Raw genomic sequence first — 26,271 nt, 5'->3', positions numbered from 1 at the left:
AGTTTCCAATGTATTTGTATCTACCCTTAAATAAACAGGATAAGTCTTAAAGTATGACTATTCCATATACAAAAAAACACATAAATCGTGTGTACTGTTCAGTCGGCTGATAGTGCTTCTCCCACGCGCCCTCAGTCATGTCTGCCGCCTTGCAGACATTTATACTGTTTAAGTTAGATAATTGTGTCCGGTTCGTCGGCGCGTAGCTGACGATACACACATTTTCGAATGAAAGCCCGCGGGGAACCTTTGGGACTTTCGGTATGCACAAGAGAAAAAGTTGGGATATTCTTTGTGAAAACCACCTCATTATGGATCAGTCATTTCTCTACCATTATTTCACAAAAGGCCCCAGTTAATACTCAAAAACAGCCTGCAGCAATACACACAAAAATAATAAACCCAGTACTTCGGGGTGACAAACTCTTTCTTTGACCCTTTTAGCCTTATAACCCTCTCTTGGGGTCTCTTGGCTGTTTCTCGACTCCTTTTGATTTGCGCCCCTCCTATATTTACCTTTTAAAAATCGTTTCATTATCACTGCCAATCTGTTATTTTATTCATTTTGACATAATGTCTGTCAGCAACAATTGTATATAAATTCAAGACCCTATTTACAAATCCGAGTAGGAAAGTGATATCTTTGATGTTTAAATAAACCACAGGCATGTTTTTCAAGGAGGAATTCATTTTTCCTAACTTGTACTGCAAATTGAAATTCGTACATTTTTTAAATAATATGCACAAGTTTGCAACACACAACAAAGTCATATGGCTACTATTTACACTAAAACAAACAACGCAAGGCACGGGCTCCGCCGTTCTTCATAAACCATTTATAACTATTCTACAGAACATCAGTTGCTCTGCATAAATAAGAGCGCCATCACAACAATTATTCTATTGCACTCCAAAAATAGCGTTCTGTTGGTCACTTATAACACAGATGAGAACAGCACGGCGCCTAAACTTGCAGGGTCCTCGACAGCAGGTGTGTCACCAGCCGCGTTTACACTCGACAATCTGCTTTGGTCTGCTTTTAAGTGCCGCAACTGTGACGTTCACGTAGTTAGAACTGCGCACCACAAAACAAAACAAACAATACACAACTCACTACACAAGGACAACACACTAAACTATGAGACTCCAAACACAGGAAAACGTCAACATAATCTATCACCGTATCAAAACCTCTCTCTCTCTTTTTCGCTCTCCCCTCGTGCTCTTCTCACTTCCCCCTCTTCCAAACAACCAGATTGCCCCACCATGTTGCCCTATCATTTTTTGCCACTTTTGCGTCGCCTTTCGGGGTCTCTTTTCCTACCCAATAGGGCAGAACGTGTCTTTTTCTTTTTTTCCACTCACAAGCCAAAGCGTGTTTGCTCGCACTCTCCCCGAAAACGCCCTCCGTTCTTTATACGTTTCCCCTCCCAGAGAAACGCCCACTGCTTCTATTCAAAACACATCGGTTTACGTGGCCTATCAACACAGTTTAAACTCACTCCGGTATATAGTTTGTACGTCCACTATGTTCTACCCCCCACGTGAAATGGAGACTCTTGGGTCCGTCGCACCCCAGACGGGTTGATCAGAAGAAAGCTTAATTTACGCTTAGTTATGCCATCGCGGCTTATGTTTACAGCTTCTCACTTGAGTAACTTAACACTGCCCCCTAAGTAAGTTAGTAAGTTCACAGCATCTTCCCATTAATAGCGCCTGCCATACCTGCCATCACACTCAGTTCATTTCAATCATCTTCTCCATTGAGTTTGATAGCAACATAATAATCCATAATCTTTAAATAAATGGGTTGCGACGTGGCTCAGCTTCGGGGTTGGGAACGAATCGCATCTGTAACCGTAAGGTCGCCGGGTTCGATCACCGTGCTCTCTGTCCTGCGTCGTTGTGTCCTTGGGCACGACACTTTAACCCTACGCCTACTCGGCTGTAGGCCAAGTTAGGTAATGTATCAGGAAACTCTAAATGGTCTTTTTGTTCTCATCATGCCCAGACCGGAGCTGACGCCCTGACCCGACGACGGTCTGTCTGTTTGGGACTACTCGGATTAAGGATGATTTGCCCCCCCTGAATGTGAATCTACACATTCGTGTCATTCACAGAGAACTGCTGGCCAAGTCCGCTAAATTGCCACATGAATTAACAGTTCTTGAATGGATGTTTTTCGGATTGTTATTAACCACAGACAAGCCACTACGCCCCCTCACATTTCAGCCCTGTTCCTATCGATGCAACTTTGCTGAGGGAGATGAATCGCGGAGCATAGTGCGTCCTTCTCTTGCAACACAGAAAAAAATTTAAAGGTGCGTTGTCCCAAGGGAGATCTACTCGCCGAAGGTTTGGATATTACGAGAGCCGCTGCCAGCAGATTTTTCTCAGAAAAGACGTCACCGTGGCCACACCGCACCATTTCAGTGACCAGGAGTGGGTCGCATGACCTCGTGTTTATTCATATGCCGACCGTATTCGGCCGACTAAATGAACCCTCAATCTGTCCCTTCATGGGGGAAAATGACAACCTGTCTTCAAGTTGGCCAGAGATAATGGTGCTGCATTTAAAGCCCAATAAACTGTACTTGTGGAGACGCCGCCGTGTAACCGAGGCCATATTTGACCATGCTTCAAAATGGCTGGATTTTTCGCCGAAAGCGATCTGCCCCCTTTCCCCCCCCCCCACCCCCCCCCCCCCCCCCCCCCCCTCCCCACCTCCCCCCCTCTGTGAGCCACATCTCCCAGCTAGTGCCCTGATCCACATGTCTTGCCTTTTAAAAGATTGTTCTGAGCGCTACTTACCAATCACTAAAAGACCCACGAACCGACAAGGAGGCGAGTGGATCGCCGTACCCAACATTTTAGTCAATGAAAAAAACCGGGTGTGAATGCCAGGGGTCCGTGTCTTCTTTCGGTACCTCGCTAAGGGTAAGTTGCGATCTGATTTAAAGATTGTTGACGGGATTTCGCGCAGATACTGAGATCGTTCGGGTTCTCCGAAGTCATGGCATCCGGGACTTCTGTCCAGAGACGATCGCTTAAGTGTAGAGACCATGTACGCGTAAGCAGGTTTACTTTATGTAACAGGATTAAGATCGCGGCAAACATCAGGTATGTTTTTTCGAGCCGCTCATCTATAAACGAGCAACAGCGAATTTGTATACCACGTGTTTTACCATAAGAAATATATCAATGTAACTAAAGATAATGCAGACTTGATCCTTTAGTTGATGGTCAAATACAGAATACAACAGGTCACTTCCTATAAAAAAGAGGAATGTACTGTTAATCATCTATTTCAGTATTATGTCATTATTTCAAGATGTACTCATATTTCAGAGTAGTAATTGAAATCACTTCTGGTACTATCAAGATGAGGAGACCAAAACGGCTATAAAGCGGGTGGATTTGTGGAAGAGAGGAAAGGCCGTCGCAGCCATTGTCCTGTTCCATTACCGAGCCATCCATTGCCGGAAGGTGCAAGATTGAAAAGGAGAGTTTTCAGAGAGTTCAGGCGAATGGGCGGGGATATGACAGATCCTTTGAAGCGCTGCGCACGATGTGCTACATAGAGAGATTCGATTTAGACGCCCTGTAGTGTATATTTACTTACACAATGTGTTGACGAGGGGGATGCAAAGGACCACCCCCTGTCTTTTTTTCTGCTCACCTTTCTTGGTTGCGGTGTATAAAACGAAAAACAGCATTATTGCGGTGATCTTTCCAAAAGACGAAAGCATAGTAAGTTGAGAAATATGTAACCGTTTGTATACGAATATTCTTATATTTCACTTTTACTGTAGCTCCCGGTTAATAGATGGGGCGTCGCTGGTTGTGGCTCTCATGTCGAAAGGGGATATAATATTAACTAATTTCTAATATAATAATGTTAGGTGGACGTTCATCTCTCATATATATAATATAATTAATACTAATTTTACCCTGACTGCCTACTGGTGTTGGCCGTGGGCCGATGGCGCCTTTATGGCAGCCCGTTCTTGTCAGTCTGCCCCAGGCTGTGGCTACATAACTGTAGCTGCCTCCACCAGTGTATGAATGTGAGAGTGAATGAATAGTGGTATTGTAAAGCGCTTTGGGTGCCTAGAAAAGCGCTATATAAATCCCAATCCATTATTATTATCATCATTAAAATAGCGTGTGTAACGTACGCATACTGGAAAATTATTTACTAGAACTCACCTATCATGCGACTGTCGTTTCCATCAACAACTCATTAAAACAGCAACCTGCAGGTATGTTAGCGCACTCATCCTCGACTGACCGAGGGAGGGGCTGGGGGTCACACGTTGAAACAGATGCAAGGCAGCCCAGGCGGGGAAATTTTGCTTTTACATTTTGCGACTCATTTTATTTCTCTATCTAATAAGAAAACTATTCAATCAGATAGTTGTTTGTGGTGAATGAAATACAGTTACACTTTCAAGCACTTTTAAGCACCACATCTGAAATGCAAGCATTTTCAAGGATTTCAAGCACCCGTACGAACCCTGTTTATTCTTGTAGTTTCATATTCCATTTTGTTTTTACACTTTTAGCTGTTTTAATTTTATTTGCTGTCGTGGTTTTTGTTGTTTGTTAGTGGGATTGTGTTTTTTAAAATTTTCTTTAATATTTAAAAATAAAGTTAAACATTAGAAAGTTATCAAAGGGTTTTCATAAATCTCTCTCGCTTGTTTTGTTTTTTACCTTGATGGCGTTGTCGGCGCCGTTGGTAACCAATATCGGCTCTCCTTGCAGGAACGTTGCCCCGGCGATGGACGTTCTGTGGGCGTGTCTGTGCTGAGTGACGAGCTGGTGACGTTCTAAATCCCAGAATGCAATGTGGCCCTGAGAACTGCCGGACGCCACAATGGGAGGGCCGTCTGACAGACAGAGGTAAAGATACGGTGAATACGTGAAGAGAGACGGAGCCAATGGCAGCGAGCGCCACGGGCATGACATCATCACGTGTACCTGTTCTGAAAGAGAGCGATGTGATTGGTCCCCAGTCCTGTGTGAAGCTCATCAATGTCTCGTCCAGTCGGATGTTGTGAATAATGATGCGACCTGTTGCGGTGCCAACACCAACCACATCCACCGCAGGACTCTGGAAAGTTAAGTGTTCATTTACAAATCTTTCAAAATAAAAGAATCAGGTGTGTATTTACTTCCAACAATAAAAGTCTGTGAAGTTCCTGACCTGCTGCAGAACTGTGACTCCTGCCGACCAGCCAGCGAACGTGAAGAGCAGCTTACTGAGGATCAAACAACTTTATTAACACCTCATCACTTTAACATTAACACTGACGCAGGAATATGGATACACATGTAGCTTACAGTATTAACATCAACAATTTAAATATTTATTTAAAACACATGTACGTGTGTCACTTTTTATAAAAGAATAAAAAACTTTTACGATTTTAAAATAATTTATTTTTGACAGCATGCTGCAGCAGAAGATACTTTGTAAGAGACTAAGGCCCACAAGCTGAGACAGTCGAGGCTCCTTTGAACATGCTGATGGTAGTTGTGTCATTGTTGTGTCATTGGTGTTTGTATGCAGTTTGCACGTTTTACACAGCGACCATCACAGAGACATGGAAGGAAACTAAAATCAGACAGCAGTCTCGGGGGATTTCTGAATGTGTGTTTCTGTCAGTGTTCAGAGTCGAGCGCTACACCCTCACCTGGTCTTGATGTTCCAGAGCTGCAGTGCACCCTGGGAGCTCCCCAGGAGCACCTTGTTCAGGTAGGTGCTCGGGTGCATCATGGCTGATACGTCAAAGGTTGATGGGTCAAAGTGCAGCCGCAGGTACACCTCTGAGAGGCAGAGAGAGTGAGGCATGATGGGTAAGAGCACATGTATGCTACAGCAGGTGAGTGCAGGGCAAGCCACACCACTTCAGACTCACCCCCACTCTGGACATCCCACACGATGACATCACCGCCGCTGTCAGCAGAGATCAGCTGATCACCCAGAGGCAGCAGCAGGCGCACTTCCTGTTCATGACCGTTTGTAATGCATCACCACCTGTACGGAGAGCAAACTACTGGTTCATTTTTATTTTCTGCTCGTTTTTATTATTTAATTTTATTATTTAATTTAAATTTATCTGACCATAAAGAAAAAAATTATTCAAATAGAAATAAAACAGATTTTTTAATTAGTTATTTAATAACATTTAATATTTTGTTTTCTAATTTGAATTTCAGAAAAGCAAAAGCACCAAACATTATAAATATTTTATTGTTTTTATGTTTGAAAATTAAATAATTTGTTTAACTAAAAAAAAAAAAGTAAAAGCCAGAATTTAAAATTAATAAAAAAAAAAAAGATAATGTTTGGCTACAGTTTTGGTACCTCTTTGTTCCTGGCAAAGGCGCTGATGAGCCGTCCAGTGGCGGCGAACACCAACATCCTGTCGGCTGCCAAACAGGTGATTTCATCTGGTAGGCTGTTACCTGGACAACAACATCACAATTTCATTACAGTACATCACAACAGAGCCAATCAGAGAGAAATAAATAAAATAAAAATCTAAGTACTCACTGACAGCAACGATCCCCAACCTGTTCACCTGCAGGAGACCAATACAGATCATCAATAATCAACAGATATCAGCCACAGCATTCAGGTTATTTTCAGAGTAACAGGCGCTCAGGATGGACTCCACACAGGAAACTGATCAGAAATCCGCAAATAAAACAATACTCCTGATGGTATCAATAAAACCTTCATCGCTGATCCTCTTTGTATGTCTCAGTCATAACAAGATTATCATATCACTGAAGGATAACTCTTTACAAACCACCCTGATTAAACCTGGGTCTTAAAATGTGTTCAGGCTGCAGGTGCACTTTAAAAAAACCTACCAGCAATCCACCAATCAGAGCATAGATCAGTAGGAGTATAAACAGAGGGAGCTCAGACGCTCAGATGAGGATCAACATCTTCTGATGAACATGGTTATGAAGCTCATTTAATACCAAGCTGGTTTCTTGAACATGCGAGTGCATTCACGGCACTCTAGTAAGCTCCAGAGTCACCGGATCTTAATCCAATAGAGCACCTTTGGGACGTGCTGAGACATCTGTATCATGGATGCAGCTGACACATCTGCAGCAGCTGAGTGATGACATCATGTCAACATGGACCAAAATATTTTAAAGCAGGAGGCCCAACCCGGTACCAGCAAAGTGCGCCTAATAAAGTGGGCGGTGAGTGGAAATAACGTCATAACCTAAAGTAAAGCCACCGTAACCCCGTGTGTGTTATAAGCGGTTATAAAGTTTCGGCCTTTCCCCGTCCTGCGAGCGGTCTTAGTCAGGTTTACACTGAGTGTGAGACTGAGTGTGAGACTGTGTGTGTGAGCACGTGCGGCTGTTCTTACGTTGAACGTGTGGAAGCTCCGGCCGACCGCCGTCACCACATAGGACTCCCGGTGCTTCAAGTGGTACCGGAGCGCGTGCGGCACGTGGTTGGAATAAAGTCCCAGGACCCGGAAACCGGAGAACAAAGAGCTGCCGCCGGCCGGCATGTCCGCTCACCGGAGAACAGCACACCTGAGAGAGCACCGAATAGACACGGAGACACAGGTAAACAGCAGGCACCGCGAGGAGCCGCAGAGGAAAACACACACGAAGGAGCCACGAGGAATCAAGTCCGGCAGGAAACACATCCCGCCGGCTCAGCAAGGTTCCGCTTCGGCTCAGTGCCGCCACCTGCTGGACGGAAACAGGACAGAACCGTGAGCGCAGAGGATTCTTCTTCTTCAGTCAAGTTTAACGGCAGCTTGCATCCAAAACTGTTGCATTACTGCCACCTCCTGGCTGTTAATCGTCCGTCATTCCCGAATCCTCAGATCCTCTTGATGAGACCAGTATTTCTCAAAAAACGAAAAACCACCACTTTCCCTTCACCATGACTTAACTCTCTAACCACTCGTTCAAACGTAAGTTCCCTTCCACCACTCAGTTCCCCCCACATCACCCTCCTGTGACTGGCATACTTCCTGCAACTAAGGAGTACATGCTCAACCGTCTCCATATCAGTGCACCCATCACACAACCCAGTCGGATGTTTTCCTATCCTAAAAAGAGTTACCATTTAAAAAAGCAGTGGCCTGTACGTATTCTACTGACAAACAACCTCCTCCTGTCTCTTCAATCCGCTACTCCTCTTAGCTTCTATTGTGTTTTTGCACCGCTATATAAATGTCTCCCTTTTGTTTCATTATCCCATGCCATTTGCCAGTGAGCGCAGAGTCGGAACAGGATGAGAAATAAAACTTTGGAATATTCTGCCTGGTTTTCCTGGTTTTTATGCCGAAGGAGCTCAAACTGTGAAGGAGCTTCAGATTTAAACAATACAGAAAAGAGTTCTCTGCATAATGTGATGATCTTACATTAGAGCTGAGACGCATTAGAAACTGAACTGGTTTCATTTTTGAGTTATATCTAATCTAGATGTATACTCCTTTCTCCTGAGTGAAGTCAGTTCATATTAAAATGTAGCATTTATTTAAAAACATTTAATTTATTCTTTGAAATAATCTGATTGATATTTTTTCTCTGTGTGAGGCAGGTTTTATTCTGGGTCCATTTTGGAGGTGACATCAGTGTTTCAACCATGTTTGCTTTCATCCTTCCACTTTGTGTCACTTATCCAGGTTACCAGGACAACATAAACCAAATGAATCAACTTAATCATTAATTGGTAGAAAACAGACAAAAGACTTTTAACCTGGGAACTATGATTTTTACACGTGTGGTGTGAGTCATTGACATGAAGAAAATAAAAGTCACATTTGACCTCTGATCTGGAGGTCAAAATTACAATAATAATATTATGTTGAGCAATTCAGACTGACTGATAAGAACCTGCTGGCACATGAAAGTATAACTGATGACTTTTATTATGACTTTGTTATTTACGTTAGAGTAACAGGTTATAACTATTTAAATGGATAACAGTTTGAACACATGAGCCAGCACAGGTCCCATTCATAAGTTACAACACTGATCAAAACAAGACTTAATGCTTTAATACTAAATTTGATCAATTTATCTGCATTAGCAGGGTTTTAAGTTGGCTGTAATACTTGATCCAGTTGTCTTGGTTAACTATAGACTGATCTCCAAATTTCTTAGTGCACTGCCAGCACCCGAACCCTAAAAGACAGAATCAACCTGGCTTGAGGGACACAGGCAGAAATCAAACAGGATCAAGAAGCTCTGAAGGAACATGGGGAACAATCAACCTACAGGACCTGAAGCTAAGTTCTACAAAGATACAAAAATATTTGAGTACGCAGATTTGAGTTAACGTTATGAGTTACCTGGTGCACTAAGCGTGAGGAGAACTGTCACAAGCCATGCAGAAAGGCAAAGAAACCTAGGGACTGTGAGAAAATCAAAAGTGGAAAATGTACAATTTGTATCAACAAGTCTTCTGCAGATGCTCGTGTGTAAGACAGCCAGTTCTATGTGGAATACACCCTACAAGTTCAGAAGACAATAAAACATGTGAAGAAGTTTGAGAAGAATAAATCAGAACGGAGAAAGAGAAGGTCGAGACACTGGAGGAGATGAGGAGCAGAGTGGGTGAAGGAAGCAGAGCAGATCTGAGATACAGGTTTGATAAATACCAGGAGCTGGTAAACAGTTTAATACATGATGACATCATTATTGTTTAATGATGTAAGAAGGAGACTGTGAGCAGACAGAGAAATAATTCTATGTTAGAGGCTTAGCAGCTTATTTAAACTGACTGAACTCTGTAACACTGACCAGTTATTTCTCCATTTCATTAGAAAAGCTTCTGTTTCTTCTTCAGAGGCTTTAAAATGATTCATGATGATCAATAAACATATTGTATGAACAACATCTGAGTGTTTCACATTTTTCAGTTCTGATTAAGGTTTTTATAATAAACTGGAACAATTTTGTGTTTTTACAAAGTGAATAAAATTAAACAAGAATGTCTTTTTTACAGCTTGAGGAGACTTTGATAGAAACCTTCTTCAGCATGGAGGGCCAACGCTGGTTTCTGGCCCAGAGGAGGACAGACGTTACAGACAGGAGAAAAACCCTCACAGATTATCCCATCAGTGTCACACAGAACAGGAGGACTCCCTTTATGTCTGGGTGATCTTGGCTCAAGAGTTGGGAGTTCGCCTTGTAATCGGAAGGTTGCCGGTTCGAGCCCCGGCTCGGACAGTCTTGGTCGTTGTGTCCTTGGGCAAGACACTTGACCCGTTGCCTACTGGTGGTGGTCAGAGGGCCCGGTGGCGCCAGTGTCCGGCAGTCTCGCCTCTGTCAGTGCGCCCCAGGGTGGCTGTGGCTACAATGTAGCCTGCCATCACCACTGTGTGAATGGGTGGATGACTGGATATGTAAAGCGCTTTGGGGTCCTTAGGGACTAGTAAAAAAAGCGTTATATAAATACAGGCCATTTACCATTTGATGTGTCCAGCTGCAGATAATCAATAACCGGACTCATGGAGACTAAAGCATATCTTACTGGTGAAAGTGAGCGTCTGTCTCAGATTCTCTTTACCTCTAAATAACACGAGAGAAAAACATCCAGAGGTATTTTAATGTATTTATTTTAAATTTAAATATTTCTGTTCTTCAAAATACTCCAAAGTACTCGTTACGTTAAACATACTCACAACTTTCAGAAGAATACAGAATGAAACAGTAATTTTATATAATAGATTTTTTTCTTTTCTTTTTTTGCAAATTGGTCCCCAGTAAGAAAACAGAAAGAAAGTGAAGATTTTCTGTGTATGAAGAAAACTTTTATAATTAGAGGACAGCCTTAGATATGAACAGCCACGATATTTTCTATACTTTTAAATATTTATTTCTTATAATCGTGCGGACAGAGTTCTGTCATTTAATACAGCAATACTTTTTTATCATCTAAAGAAATTTAGGTGAACTGTTAAAATTGAGCTTCTTTTTCTTCTATTAAGATAATTGAGGCATTTAATGTGCATTTTGAGTTCTTTAAACTGACACTTTCATTGGTTCAGAAAACTTAACCTCAAAGTTAGGCGATGCTCTGATGTCAGAGTTCATGCTGTTTGTGAGCAGCATCTGTGACTCTGATTGGTCCACATTAATTTAAAAAAGCGCTAACTGGAGACCATGTGATTTCAGAAACAAACCTCATGGTGGGACTGAGTGAGGACATCTCAGCTGCTCAGACATTTTGAAGAGTGGCTCGTCGGAGCTGCTCAGACTCTCAGCTTCTGCAGACCAAAAGGTGAGAATCCGCTCGTTATGTCATAGTGATTGTAGCAGGTAGGAGCAGTGTTGCCAACTTAGCGACTTTGTCGCTATATTTAGCGAGTTTTCAGGCCCCTTAAAAAAGTCGCTTTCAGGTCTTTTTTTAGCGACTTTTTTTCTAAAAAAAAAAGTCGCTAAAAAAAGACTTTTTTTTAGCGACATGTGTATTTTACCTTGAGTATTTTTATTTTGATACAGTTTTCTTTCAGAGGGAAGTCTGGTACTTTTTACAACACCACATGAGTTTCTGTCACAGCTGCAGATACTCCACAGAGACAGAGTCACATATCTGACACTGAGTCTCTGTTGGACAGGAAAAGACTCCATGTTTGTTTGTGAGTTTTCCTCAGAGCAGGTACACACAGAGAAACATGTCCAGGATCTGTATTCACAAACTGTCTTCATACTAAAAGTTTCTCTGAAATTCTCATAAAAAATGTTAACAGACCTCCTCAGGCGAAAACCTGCTAGGAGTAATAATGAGGAGGACTTTAAGAGTGTGAGGGGTGTTTGTTAGACAAGAAAATGGTGGAAAGACAAACTGTGTGGTGCTGAAGAACAGCAGAACAACACTTTTTACTTCCTCCATCTGAGGAAGTAGAAATTATTAAGTTTGAATTCAGACATCACTGAAGTTTATTTTAATCCATGAGAAAACCACTGCTTTTGTTCATTATCTGAACATATGTGACCTTTTATCATTCCATCTTTATTACACTGTTTTTACAAATGCAACACTTCATGTTCCTGTTTCAAACAAAAGCCCTCTGCTTTATTGGACAGAACACCATTTATTAATCATGCTTTTATTGTTAAACACTGCAGACACTCGATGTAAAAAAAAACCAAGCAAAAACTCTGATCTATAGTAACAAAATACAATATTTATCCCTGGCTGAGATTTCATGCCCTGAAAGCTAATAATCCTTCATGTTAACAGACGACCACTGGAAAAGAAATGGAAAACCTATCAAAAGTATTAAATATATACAAAATAAATAAATAAAATAAAACCAGTGATAAACTCATCGTGTGAGGTTATTACTGTACATATAGCTCTTTAGTTTATAGAGCAAAGATATTTATTCTGTCCATTTTCACTAAGATCACATTTTTTTATTATGCAGACACATTTATAAAGCTTCATATCTACCAACGGGGCCGTCCTCACAGTTTTAAAGTTTCATCTCTTCCTGCTCTAAAGCTGTGGGTCCTGACTGATGTTCATTAGGAGGTCTGAGAGGATTTACAGGATGAATACAGGATGTGATCTTTAGTCTGTGACACGACATTAAAGAGCTGAGAGTGAGTTTTAATCTGAACATGTGTGCGAGACACTCGGTCTGTTCTGCTGCTCACTTTGTTCATGTCAGAATTGTTTGACGTGTTTCTGTTTGTGTCCACAGTCTTCCAGACCTCAGTTTGATTTACAATCCAAAGCAAAAGGTCAGAGGTCAAGTGGGTCATCAGACTGTGCAGAGGAAACCTTTCTACACATCACAAAGGAAAATCTATAAAATGGCACAGAGTTCATTATATTTACTGAACAAGCTTAGAAAAAATGCCTTTTTATTCATCCAACACTTTGACAGGAATGAATCACAGATGAGAATGATCGTGAGAGAGTTTCAGAGCATTTCTAATGAAGTAAAAGAAATGCAAGAAAAAACTGACGCAGCAAGAAAAAAAGGAGCTGTTACTGCAGGAATCGGAACAGGAGCCATCTTAGGTGGGCTCGTGTTAGCTCCATTCACTGGAGGACTGAGTTTAGCTGTAGCTGGTGTTGGAGCTGCTACTGCTGTTGGAGGTGGAGCTACTGTTGTTGGATCCAACATAACAAAAATGTGGTCGGAGAGTAAACATGCAGAGCAAGTAGAAAGGTGGGGAGAAGAATTTATGAGAAAAGTTGAACCAATGAAGAAGAATCTGGAGGACATAAAGATGACGTGTGAAGACTTGGAGAAAAAATCAGCTGAAGCTCAGGCTGAAAACACTGTGACTGATGTGGAGGAGCTTCAGAGGACCCTCAGACGAGTGTCTCGCCTAAAAGAGATGAGTTCAGGACTTCTGTTTGAAGCGAACATCCTGCTGGCCTATATGGATGGGCTGATAAAGCTCATCAAGCAAATCTTCAGAGTCACTGTGACCCCTGAAGAGGATCAAAAGTTAAGAGACGCCATTATCAACTCGGCTGATCAGAGTCAGAAGATCATTGAGGGGTTTGATAAGATGAGAACAGAACTGAGAAAGTTTACAAGAAATGAAAGAAAGTAGAAAAGTCACCTCCACCCCTCCTCCTCCACCCTGTGAGCCTGTACTGTTCACACTAACAAATAATGTTTTATGAATAAAGGATCATCAGACTGTGACCTGGACTGTATGAAGGACTTGTGTAGTTTGAGTCTGAAGTTTCCTCATGTCCTCCGGTCACAGACTGGATGTTGTTGTATATCCATGTAAAGCTGACCCACAGCAGCCTGACGTCACAGAGAGGTCGTATAAAGAGGGTCCATGGTCTCTGCTGATTTCCAACATTTGACTGTTTTTACTCCACATTAACCTGAACTCTGAGAGACTCGCCAACTTTCGTTGTCCTGGCTGGAAAATGTTTTTCATTCATGAGCTAAAAGATGATTTCATTAATTTGGACAAACTCTGATTATAAAATAAACCCGAGAAACTTATTGAGCCCAGAAATGAGCAACAAAAACTACCTGGTGGGAAATTCTAAATACAATGTTAAAATCACCTTCACATGGATTTAAAAATATACATTAAATGTTCAAATGCTTTAGTATGTGAATATATGTTTGTGTAAAATGCTGATAAAGAACTGAAAGTATGCTCATCTACAAATGTATACAAATATTTGCAGAGTCCAACATGTCTGATACACGCCCACCACCTTTGTTACCATCAGACTGGTTTATGATGGGATTTTATGTTTTTTATTTACTTTTTCTCTTCTGCATGAATCGGAGCTTTAGGAATAAAAAAATATTCATTTTCCACACAGGTGTTTCACGAAGAGCCTCTGGGTGTTTCATGTGGTTCAGTTCTGATGAGCGTTTTTATTGTGAGCTCAAATTAAACTAAAACCAAAACTAGGTGCGGAATAAAGAAATTCATTGGAATACAATTCAAACTGAAGACAACTTCAATAATTTTGTGTTCTATCATTATCCAATCCTATATTTGGAGATTGGCATGATAGGGGCATTACATGTTTCAGTGATGTGCTCTTTGATAATAACTTTGCATCTTTTGCTCAGCTTTCTGAAAACTTTAATCTCCCACAAACACATTTTTTTCAGATATCTGCAGATCAGACATTTTCTCCAATCTCAGTACCCAAACTTTCTGGTAGCACCAGCTGAAAGTTCAGGGGATATGCTCCTTACTCTAGTTCCAACATGTAAAGGGTTTATTTCTCTTATATATGACAAACTGGTGAGCATGAAAGGTTCTTCAATAGGTCCGATTAAAATGGCCTGGGAACAAGATTTAAATTAGTCATTGTCTGCAGAGACTTAATGCTCAAGTTAGTTAATTCTCCTTATGTGCCCACCACTGTCTTTTACAATTTAAGGTTGTACATAGGTTCCACATTTCCAAAGTCAAATTATCTCAAATTTATCCGAATGCGGACTCCTCCTGTGATAAACGTGGGTGTGAGGAGGCTTCCATATGTTCTGGACATGTCCTAACCTTGAAGAGTTTTGGAGAGACATATTTCAAACCTTGTCCCTAATTCTTGGATACCACATGGATCCTAATACATTAGTTGCACTTTTTGGTACCACTGGGGAGTCTGATGCACGGTTGACCTCGTCACAGCGTTGCGCACTGTCTTTCGTTTCCCTTGCAGCTCGGCGTGCAGTCCTACTAAGATGGAGGGGTGCTCCTTTGCCTACCCATGCTTAGTGGCTGAGGGACCTTATGTGCTACTTGAGGTTGAAAAGATCCATTATTCGATTAGTAATACCAGTGGTAAGTTTTACAAGGTGTGGGGGTAATTCCTGAAATACTTTTCCAGCCTTCAGGTTGTAAACCCAACTTCAATTAGTAACACCCCCCCCCCCGCCTTTTTTTCCCTGTTTGCTTGGTTGTTTGTTTAAACCTGGCTTGAGGGACAGGGCTGTTGTGTGGAATGGGTAGGCGGTAAGCTATTAAAAGATATGTGAATGTGTCATTAATCTGTATTCTATTCTGTCAGCTTCAGCAATCATTGTGAAACCTACTTGCTTATTGTATAGTAATTTTGTGTGTATCTCTTTTTCTTTGTTGTTCTAATCTGATAAAAATATCCCTGAGAAAAATTTTTTTGTATGATTATTTTATTCTTATAAAAAAAAAACCCAAAAGTCTTTTTATAGCCCGAGGAGACTTTAATGCATCGTTTTCTTAATATTTTAAATAAAAGTGGGTGTTTTGTAAAACCTGAGCTGAACTTCTTAAATCTGTCTTTGTCCATTAAAACCAGAAGTGACAAAAGTACAGACTTTCAGTACTTAAGTAGAAGTACAAATACCTGGGTTTAAAAATACTCCAATTAAAGTTGAAATACTGAAGCAACTTTTTTACTCAAGTAAAAGTGAAAAAGTACTCAGAGTACTGAAGAGTACTCAGAGTAAGAAAGTAAAAGTAAGTTATTGAAGGACAACACTACTAACAAGAAAACTGAACCTTGTGTTATATTAATATGACAATAGAATATTATTATCACATGATAATAAAAATATTTAAAGTCTAATTCTAATGTATGTCCTCGGTTTCAGACTGATATGTAGGACACAAGCAGAGAAGTGAAATAAAGAATGATTTTCTGTTGCTAACATGAAACCACAGCCACCCTGCACCAACCAACACAGAGCTGTACTGACAGTGCAGCAAACAAACCTTTTTATCCTGAACAAAAGTGCTCAACAGTATTTTCATGCAACATTTCTCACTGTCCCTCTCCCCTTCTGTTTTTCTTTTCCTTCCTCTTTCTTTCTCCCTTTCCTATCCCTCAGTCATGTCTGTCCCGTCTGTAACATCTGAAAATAAAATATAATAAATAATAACAACAAAGGTCGATCAAATGGACCAATATGGCAATGCCGCGATGATCCATTTGACAAAGTAAATCCATTGGGTATCCTTGTTGGTCTTCAGACAACAATTCTGACGGCTAAAGAACCAAATGGGACAGGCAAAAAAGAAAAAAAAAAGATTTTCTGTTGCTGACATGAAACCACAGCCACCCTGCACCAACCAACACAGAGCTGTACTGACAGTGCAGCAAACAAACCTTTTTATCCTGAACAAAAGTGCTCAACAGTATTTTCATGCAACATTTGAATAACACAAAGTTATTATAGCTTTGGTTGTTTAGCCAGATGTTTCACAATAATGCTCACAACATTCAAAAGGAGTCAAACAGGATGAGAGCAGCAGGCACGAGTCTGTGAACGAGGCTCAGAGTTGGAGGGAAATGTAGAAGAGGGTGAATCTTTCCCAGGATGCTCTCTGTTTATTCAACACATTCTCACTCTCAACTCGTCAAATGTGTGACGCATGGTCAGGCTCCCTCTGCTTCACTTATCGACGCGCTGGGTACCCCCCACGCGTCGAGAATTGACGTGCAGGGTCCTCTCATTGAATACTATAGAGCTCCCTAAACGTTGTTTATTGACGACAAGAAATTCGGAAATATATAAATTATATTTCCGAAATCACATCGTAGTGACATATATAGAACACAATGAATTATATAATGTAAACAACTACCTGAGAAACAGCAGATAAATTAACTAGAAAAATTTGCATTTCCTGCGAAAATGCAGTGTGGATGCTGTAAAGCTGAAGCTGTATGCAAAAACTAGCTGAAAAAGCTGAAAAGTTGCAGAAATTGTAAAAACTTTGCATAAGCAAAGGAACTTTGCTAAAATGTAACAACTTAGCAGAACTGCTATATCTTAGAGGAAACATAATACTTGGCAGAAATACAATAGCATAGCAGAACTTAGCAGAAATATTGTAACTAACCAGAAACATGATAACTTCTCAAAAATACAAGAATTTAGGAGAAATAGTATAAGATAACAGAAAGAATATATTTGGCCAAAAATACTTGAACATTACAGAAACACTATGATTTAGAAAAATAGTACAACATAGCAGAAATACTGTGATTTACCAGAGACACTGTGATGAACTATGAATATTGTAATTTTAAATTAATACTATGCTTTAGCACAAATACTATCATTTGACAGAAATACTATCATTTGGCAGAAATACTATGTTTCAGCACAAATATTATAACATAGCAGAAATGCTGTATTTAGAAAGAAAAATATAATATAGTAGAAATAGTATGATTTGGCAGAAATACTATATTTAGCACATATACTGTAAGATGACAGAAATTCCTCCAATTAGTAGTAATACTTTAACATAACACAAATGTTATGATTTGGCACAAAAATCATGATTTGTCAAAAAATACTATGATTGAGCAGAAATACTATGATTGAGCAGAAGTACTAAGATGTAGTAAAAGTACTTTGATTTAACAGAAATACAATTATGGAGGAGTAATACTTTAAAATGGGAGAAATATTGATACACACACACATACACAGAGCCTAAAGGGAAGAGTATTTGTGCCATGGAGTGTTAACAAGAATGTGAGGTCCATATTAGAAAAGCTGGTAAAATCATAAAAGTTTGCAGAATTGTAATAAATGATGAATATGAATTACTGGTCTGTGACAGTGTATTAATTTGTAGGGAAAAAAACATGTTGACCAAGGTGGAATCGAACCCACGATCTTTGGCTTGCAGATCCGTGTCATTACCAACTGCGCCACTGGGAAAGAGAGGAGCCATTTTGAAAAACAGGCTGATGAGGAGTCAGAATTAGATCGCGGTGAGAGGCGAAAAACGCCGTTTTTTGGAGTTACAAAACGTTGTGTAACTCAAAAACTAGGTGGACTAGAAGCATAATTCTTCTACTGGGTGAATCAGCGGACTTTGGTGTACTTTGACTGTGATTTTCATTGCTCTTTGTACAACCGTCGCTGAGATATGACGAGAGAGGAAACGGAAGACCTCAGATATGATTGGCTGGCTGGGAAGCCGTGCAGGCCCTGATATGTGATATGTGTCTGAGTCCTCACAGAGGATTGGCTGCCTGGCAGAAATATATAGAAATAGTATGATTAAGCATAAATACTACATTTAGCAGAAATACTATATTAAGCACAAATCCTATAAAAAGCAGAAATAGTATATTTACCCTGATTTACGAATAAATTCTTTACAAATCCTACCATGTGGATTCATGGATTTTTTTTTCACATTCTGTCTCTCACAGTTGAAGTGTACCTCTGGTGCAAATTACTGACCTCTGTCATCATTTTAAGTGGGGGAACTTGCACAATTGGTGGCTGACTAAATACTTTTTTGCCCCACTGTAACTTTACAGAAGTGTGTGTGTGTGTGTGTGTGTGTGTGTGTGTGTGTGTCTTTGTCTGTGCTTGTGTGACTCAATTTTTATTCGTTGGTGACCAGCATCCATTAGTGGATTCAACTTGACCAGATTCAGACTGATTGGGCATAGAAACACACTGGACACTTCATGCTCTGTTTGTCTCTGTGTGCCCTTGTGTGTGTATGTTTGTATGTCTGTGTTTATGCTTGCATCTATGTTTGTACACATTGTTTTCTGAACATGGGTTATGTGTCTGTGTGTGTCCCTATTTGTAAACATTGCTAGGCATGTCATTTTTGCCTTAGCTTTGTGTATCTGCTTGCAGTTCCTTTGTATCTTTTCTAATGTTTCTGCCAATTTTTCACAGTTGAACAACAACTAATCTTTTGAGGGAACTTCAGCTTTTTGAAGCTGGCCGTTTTGCGTTTCCAATATTTCTGCTAAAGTTATTACTTTTCTGCTGAATTATACTATTTCAGCTCCTCTGTTGCATTTCTACTAGGTGTTACTATTATACTACTGTATGTTAAGTTTTACTCTTACAACATTTTTCCAAGTTTTTTGTTTTGTGCTACATATCAACATTTCTGCTGTATTATAACACTTCTGCCATCTTGTACTATTTCGGCCAAGTTACTATGTTTCTGCTGAGTTACAACATTTCTGCTTTTTTCTCCTTTGAGATAGTATTTTTGCAAACGCTTTATGTTTCTTCTTAAGTTTCTGCAAAGTTATTATATTTTGGCTCAGTTGTTATTCATCTACAAATTTATTACAATTTCAACAACTTTTCTGATACTGACTTCAACTTCTTCAGCTATTTTCAGCTTTTTCAGCAGTTTTCAGCAGACAGCTTCAGCTTTACAGCATTTACACTGCATTTTCGCAGGAAATGCAAATTTTTCTAGTTGCATTTATGGAGGGAGTGATGTATGCTGGGTAATGGCACAGCTAGCGACTGGGTGACTTTATTCACCCGCTTCAGATGTTATCAGTCCAGGCATTATTAGCAGGAATCAGTCCCATAGATATGGGCCATCTCCACCTGCTAGGTTCAGAAGGTTGTTATCATCCATCCAGATGGAGGATCACTAACAGGAGCGTGGGAAGTCTCGAGAATCCACTCTGGCTGGAATCCGGTGGATCCAGCAGTGTTTACAGATAAGACCGTTTAAACGGACAGCATTCATAGAATGACTATTAAAAGTCAGCGAGTGTCAATAATGTTAATGTGGTTATGTTAGTAATACACAGAGTGCTAATATAACAGCTTTAAGATGCATTTGTAGATATTATTACGTGTTTTACCGTCTTTATGGTGCTAGCTTAAAGTTACGGTGTAAACGTTAGCTTATATTGGAGTAAAGCTGTTACTGGTTAAACAATGTTAGCACAGAAATATTAGCTTCTGTCATGACTGAAGTTACTAGTTAATAAAGTTTCCAGTAAAGTGATTAATCGCAGCCACAGATTGACAGCAAATATCTCGATTAGCTTCAGTGCATCTGTAATAAATATGTGCAAGTTTCAGTGCTTCTTTTAAACTGTATGATACTTATACTGACCCAGGGTCAGTGTAAAATACAATCCTTGCTGTGTGAACAAAGCCTGGCTCCTTTAATCCTGCATGACAAAACTCAGGATGCAGGTTATTATTACTCTTTCCTGCTGGCACACCTGTCACACCTGAGAGTCAGCTAGAAACTTACAGTGACGTGGAAAATCATGCAAAGACTGCCAGACTCTGTAATACTGCAAATGATCAGTGACTCAGGTTAACACTAAACTTTAAACAGCCCCTCTGTGTCTCTGTGTGTGTGTACATCTAGGATTGAGTCAGGCTGCATTGACTGTGGGACCTTTCTGTGTTAAAAGCAGGTTGAAGACGGCTCAGAAACATTTGAAGATTAAGATTTAGCATTATGGCTGCTGGTGGTTTGTAAAGCCTCTACTCAGCTGTATTTTTGTTACTAATTTATGTTTTTTGTTGTTTAACACAGATTTCAGAAGAGCAAAGATGAGCACTGTTGCTTAATCCTTAATAGTTTAACTGGATTGGAAATCAAAAGAATCCAGATTCTTCTTTCACAGAAGTTTCATTTGTCAGTGTGGGACTGCTGAGTCACCTGAAGAACTCATTTCATTCATTCTCCACGATGTCGATTTCCAGAAATGTTTCACAAGAACTGATTCCTCCCAAAGGGTGAACTAGTGTGTTTCCATAGATTACCTCTGTATGAATGTACTTCTTAAATGAAGGCAAGTGTTTGTCCTGTTTTGTTCCGCAGGTACAGTATGTGATATTAAGGGCAGGCGGTCATCACTGGGGGAAGACAAGAAGCAGACGTACTTCCAAGAGGGAGCTGCAGTGAGGACACAGCCTGGTCACTGAGGTCAGAGGTCAGAATCTGAAACAGCTCAGGTTTATATTCTAGGGGTTATAAAAAAAATTGAAATGTATTTATAAAGAAACCATTAAATAGTAGTCATAATTATGATTATTATTAGAAATATCAAAGATTTAAGTGGATTTTCTGTTACACGTATTGTCTTAGCCCTGCGATAAACTGGCAGCCTGCCTTTGTCCTGTATCAGCTGGGATAGGCTTCATCCTCCCGCGACCTTGAATTGGATACATGAATTGTATTGAATTATATTCCAATTATGTAATCTGATCATTTACAAAGTCAAGGTATCTAATCAAAATGTAAGTAATAATTATAAAATGGGAAAGCAGAAATAAGTGTGACATAAATGTAAATGTGTTAGCTGACATTAGAGCAGGGCGATATGGCCAAAAATATTTATCACGATATATATTTGAAAATTTGCGATAACGATATAACTGACGATATAATTGATGCGAGACAAAATACAACTCCACAACATTACTAGCGCAAAAAGACAACCTTCCATTTATTTTCACTTAAACAAGAAGCTGGTTTTTATGTACATTAAAGCTTTATAAAAATTTAACAGTGCAAATGCAAATTCCTTGCTGAAAGTTTAACCAAAAGGCATTTCCAGTAGAAATGGGCTGACATATCCTGAGCATAACCATGTATAATATCCACTGAAGTTAAAAAGAGGTGCTTTGCAACATTAAACTGCAGTGTGCAGTACGCATAAGGTGCACGGGATTATAAGGCACATTAAGCGAAACAAAGCAGTCAGATAAATCAAACTTTATTAAACTCATTCTTCTTGCTTCCTCCACTTCTGTACCATTGATTCATTAATGTTGAATTCTCTGGCAGCTGCTTTATTCCCATGTTGTTGCAGTATATTAATGACTAACCTTGTATTGTGGATGGATTATCTCAGTTGTTCTCCTGACTGAAGTTTGGTCCGTTTACAGCATCCTGCCATGCGATTGCATTTGTCTCTAACTATCAGGAACCTTCACGTTAACTTTTATAAGTGGAAAAGTGTTAGTGTTCGTCCTCCAGCTTCACCGTTTATGTTATGCTAACATAGCTGTGTCGCTAGCGATCACGTAGCACATCATTATATACCAGCTAGCCCAACTTCAGTAACCCGACAAACGTCACTGCTGTTTAGTTTCCTGTCTTCATTTATGTTGGAGGTGATAGCAGAGCTGTACGTTTGATTTTTTTCAGAAATCTCTCAGTCAGAACATGCAATATCATGCTTAGGTAACTAGCGAAACTAGCGAGCTAACTTCCGCTAGCTTCCTGCTAACTTCTAACTCCGTTAAATGTAATACATTTTGTTTTCATGGATGCCTGGAAGTTAAACTTGATAGTTACACCTGGTAAAGCAGCAATGCTGATCGTTTTATTAAAGATGAAAGAATTTAGACAGTTTTTAACTCTCAGTGATGCTGCAGTGTTCGTTTGACCTGAAGAGGGGGGTTTAGGACCCAGATTACTCCCAGATTTAAGAGCATCTTAGTCCGACAAATACGACAATAACGACGGCCGCTTGCATGTTCTGCAAAAAAAATGTGCTTTGTCATGTATCTGACGGACAAACACCAAACCAGTTCCACATCACTGAAGTTGCACCATTTTTACAAACCAATTCTGGTTCATCTGTTTCACTCAACAATCGGCCATGTGCGTATGAAAACAAAGGCACTGCGCATTCTATCGCGATATTTCATTTTCCTATCGTTGCCTAACATTATACCGGTATTACCGTGAATGGTATAATATGGCCCAGTCCTAGCTGACATAGAGGACAGCTACATGTAGTCTGAAAAACCTTTGTTGTCAAGTTTGCAGGTCTATCAGCACGAGACATTCTTACATAGAAGAGACTGTTAAAGTCTCTAACTCAGTGAAGCATTATTGGTCCCGTCTGTTTGGATAAATATAGTAAGTTGATGTATGTCCATTTATTGACACGTTTTCTTAAGTGCTTATCCAGTTCAGGATCACAGTGGAGCTGCAGCTGGATATGTTCAGTAAAGAAACCTTACAAAAGTTAACAATATACCTGCATCTATGTATGTTGTTGTCCACAGGATGAGAAAATCAAACTGGAAGACTGTGGAACATGTTAATAAATGTTTGTGTGTTTATGCCTGTCTTTCACAGGAGGCGCTGGAAGGTTTCCCTAATAGTTCCTGGTGAATCAAAGGACTGCATGATGGCCTTACCCCTGAGCAGTCATCCTGTTAAAGGAGGAACCAGTTAGAAGCTGTTTTCAAAGTAGCTGAGCAGATTTCATCTCAAGTAAGCGATTAACTGTTTGTTCGTTTGTTCTGCCACTTAAAGAGCATTTAAGGACATCTTTTGAGTGTCCAGTTGAATTAATTCTACTGGCTCTCATGGTCATTTGTGATTATGGACATATTTTTCATGTACATCAACCATTTAGTAAATTCTATCTATTTAGCAATATCTGTCGGCTATAAAATGTAATATAAATATAAAAATATCTAAATATCTCCTTTATATTTTAATGATGTAAGACCATACGTCTGTTATCGTGTTACATTAGCATTCCTCACATATCAATGAGATGCTGTACAGTACAATCCTGCTGACACAGCAGAGGGATAACGACGGCTATTCAACATCGTTACACGACACATTCGAGCTGCATGATGTAGACAAAGTGACTAAATCATCTTTTTGTGGTTTATTGTCTTCAAACCAGCAGACAAAGCCGATTGCAGAAGATGTCAGAGAAGAACTTCAGGCCGTGTACTGAAAAGGTATTTTTTTCTTGTTGTCAAAAGACATTTGGAGTGGCAGCTTCTACAACTGGTTGTGCTGAAGTAAAGCTTACAGTCTAAGAAGCCACAGTGTTGATATTCAGCACAAAGAGAAAAGCTCACTAGTATGAATTTATTTACAATCATAGTTTTTATAAATTCTGACCGTAAACAGCTTTTACAGCTTTGAAATAGTTTGAAACTCGATATCAGGTGATGGTATTTAATTTAAAGGTTTCTTTGTCCCAATGAGCCATTTACACTGATCAGTGTCACTTTAACTGTAACACATTCATTATTTAGATCCAACATTTCTAAGAGAAATAACTGAATGTAAAAAATGGCAGCCCTCGGGCCAGGTTTAATTGATAGAGATATATGCATGCATTATGAAAGTTATGTATCCCAGATAATTGTTATTCATCTAGTCCTGACAGACCCACCCCTTCCTCCCAAGTGAACTGTGTATAGGAATTTCTTTTATTTATGTATTAATCACATCATTTTATTGTATAATGCCTTGGTGCTACTGGTTTTTAACATGTTTCACACTCATACTGTAAGACAAATGGTGGAGGTCTAGTAAGGTAGTTGGGGGACGCAGACAACTCCACAGGAAGAGTCTTTTGTCTCTTCGAGGACTCTGGGAGGTAGCAAGGGAGTGTGAACTTTAAGGTGTGAAACAGCTGTGGCCTTTTGTTCCTGGAGAAGGTATTTAACTGAGAGCCATGTTAGACTCAGGTGAGACTCTGCTGACCGTCTGCCCCGCGGTCATGCAGGCTCTCCACCAACTTGGTTGTCTGTTCTTTGTGTTTTGATTAAAGAATGTTAGCTACCGCTCGTCTGCAGGCTTTATTTAAATGGAAAACTTCCACAACAACTGCAACCCAAAAGAACTACAATGTAGCTTGCCATCACCAGTGTGTGAATGTGTGTGTGTGAATGGGTGGATGACTGGTTGTGTAAAGGCACTAGTTCCCACACTGGAGCTCCCTGACACTGTGTGTTAACTATATTTAGCTTGTATCAACAGTTGTAACAGGCTAAGCCACCTGAGACACTGCATTGAATGATTGTTTCTATCTTAATGATTTCAGCTGACTGGTTTCAGCTCAGATGTTCTGCTTTTTCCTTTCAGTAGATCAAAGCAGCTCGTGCTCTGTCTGCTTCCATTTTGATGGCAAGAAGAAGAAGAAGAAGGCTTCAGCAAAGTGGCGTTCATGGTCTCAGTGAACAGTCACGGTCACACACTGCATGTGGTTTTAAAAGCAACATGTCTGTTCACCACAACAATCGAGATGTGTAATATTAGTGCAGCTACGGTTTGTTTTTGAACATCAGTTCTGTTTTCTACTTTGACCACTTAGGCCAAAAAAAGTGTTGTTTTCAGATTCTTTCTTTTAAATCTGTAAAGCACCTGCTCATTTTTTATTAAAATTAGTTTCACATAAATGTTAGTGTTTCCTTTATGATCTTTTAATGCTTACACTACACTGTACATGTCTACATTAGAGACATTTCTGTTACCTATTTATGAGACTGGGCTACTTGACTACAATTTGGAAATGGATGAAAAATCACACGGATCGTGCTATTGTTTGTTTTTTAATACGATGGACTGAACACAGGAGGTATCTGACTAAGCAAAGATTAATCTGATCCCATTTCTACCTGTCTCTACTGTTTCAACATTTCACTGAAGTTTGCTCAACTGTAACTGTCAGGATATATATTTATTCCAGCTCTCATCGGGCAAAGGAATGACTCAGATTTGTCAAATGTTCTTTGATTTGATACACAATATGAAGTTCACAATTTTCTTACAAATAAAACTCTAATGACAAACATGAACAGCTGTGCTCATTTCTGAGACATGATTTTTTTGAATGTGTTCATATTTAGACAGTGTGCATCTGTATCCTGAAACTGTGATGGTGAACCTGAGGTGATGGTCAACAGAAGGCGAATATATATCAATATAAAACAACATTGAAGTAATGTCTTTACCCTCTGCAGCGTGTGGACGCTGTGCACACAATCACATTCACTGTAGTAAGTATTTTCGTTTTTTTCTTTTTCTTTTTCTTTTTCTTCTTTTCTTTAAGATAATCAAGTGTTGGGACGGAAAAAAACACATTATAAAAGCAAAATTGTCTTTAACTAATTTATTTAAATTCTACAACATGTGCACTACAGTGCAAAAGGGGAGTTCATGATCACAATGTGAAACTAATAACATCAAGAGCATTTAAGAAAATTAAATGCTCCACTGAAGTGTTAAGCAGGATAGGAAAAACCT

General features: G+C 39.8%; 1 protein-coding gene and 1 long non-coding RNA gene across 4 annotated transcripts; one reads left to right on the top strand and one right to left on the bottom strand.

Annotated features, from left to right (window-relative positions):
* Positions 1–4,314: 4,314 nt before the first annotated feature.
* LOC120714368 (WD repeat-containing protein 36-like) lies at positions 4,315–7,654 on the bottom strand. Of its 2 annotated transcripts, XM_040000549.1 has the most exons (8): positions 7,404–7,651; positions 6,563–6,590; positions 6,374–6,474; positions 5,925–6,043; positions 5,700–5,832; positions 5,210–5,264; positions 4,984–5,116; positions 4,315–4,892 (listed from the first exon to the last, which is right to left on the bottom strand). In XM_040000549.1, the coding sequence occupies exons 5-8, from the start codon at positions 5,780–5,782 to the stop codon at positions 4,684–4,686; spliced, it is 480 nt and encodes a 159-aa protein (XP_039856483.1). In that variant the 5' UTR covers positions 5,783–5,832; positions 5,925–6,043; positions 6,374–6,474; positions 6,563–6,590; positions 7,404–7,651; the 3' UTR covers positions 4,315–4,683. The 2 variants fall into 2 exon arrangements, with proteins under 2 accessions (XP_039856483.1, XP_039856484.1); XM_040000550.1 differs by lacking the exons at positions 4,315–4,892; positions 4,984–5,116; positions 5,210–5,264; positions 5,700–5,832 and having other exon boundaries at positions 5,931–6,043; positions 7,404–7,654.
* Positions 7,655–22,983: 15,329 nt separating this feature from the next.
* Positions 22,984–25,380, top strand: LOC120747448. Of its 2 annotated transcripts, none has more exons than XR_005699126.1 (4): positions 22,984–23,127; positions 23,350–23,487; positions 23,915–23,972; positions 25,114–25,380. It is a non-coding gene; the product is annotated as an uncharacterized LOC120747448 (long non-coding RNA). The 2 variants fall into 2 exon arrangements; XR_005699125.1 differs by having other exon boundaries at positions 25,111–25,380.
* The last annotated feature ends 891 nt before the right edge of the window (positions 25,381–26,271 follow it).

Source organism: Simochromis diagramma, unplaced genomic scaffold (assembly GCF_900408965.1).
Source record: "Simochromis diagramma unplaced genomic scaffold, fSimDia1.1 OVJJ01000596.1, whole genome shotgun sequence".
NCBI lineage: Eukaryota > Metazoa > Chordata > Actinopteri > Cichliformes > Cichlidae > Simochromis > Simochromis diagramma.
This window is presented reverse-complemented; position numbering and strand designations above follow the sequence as displayed.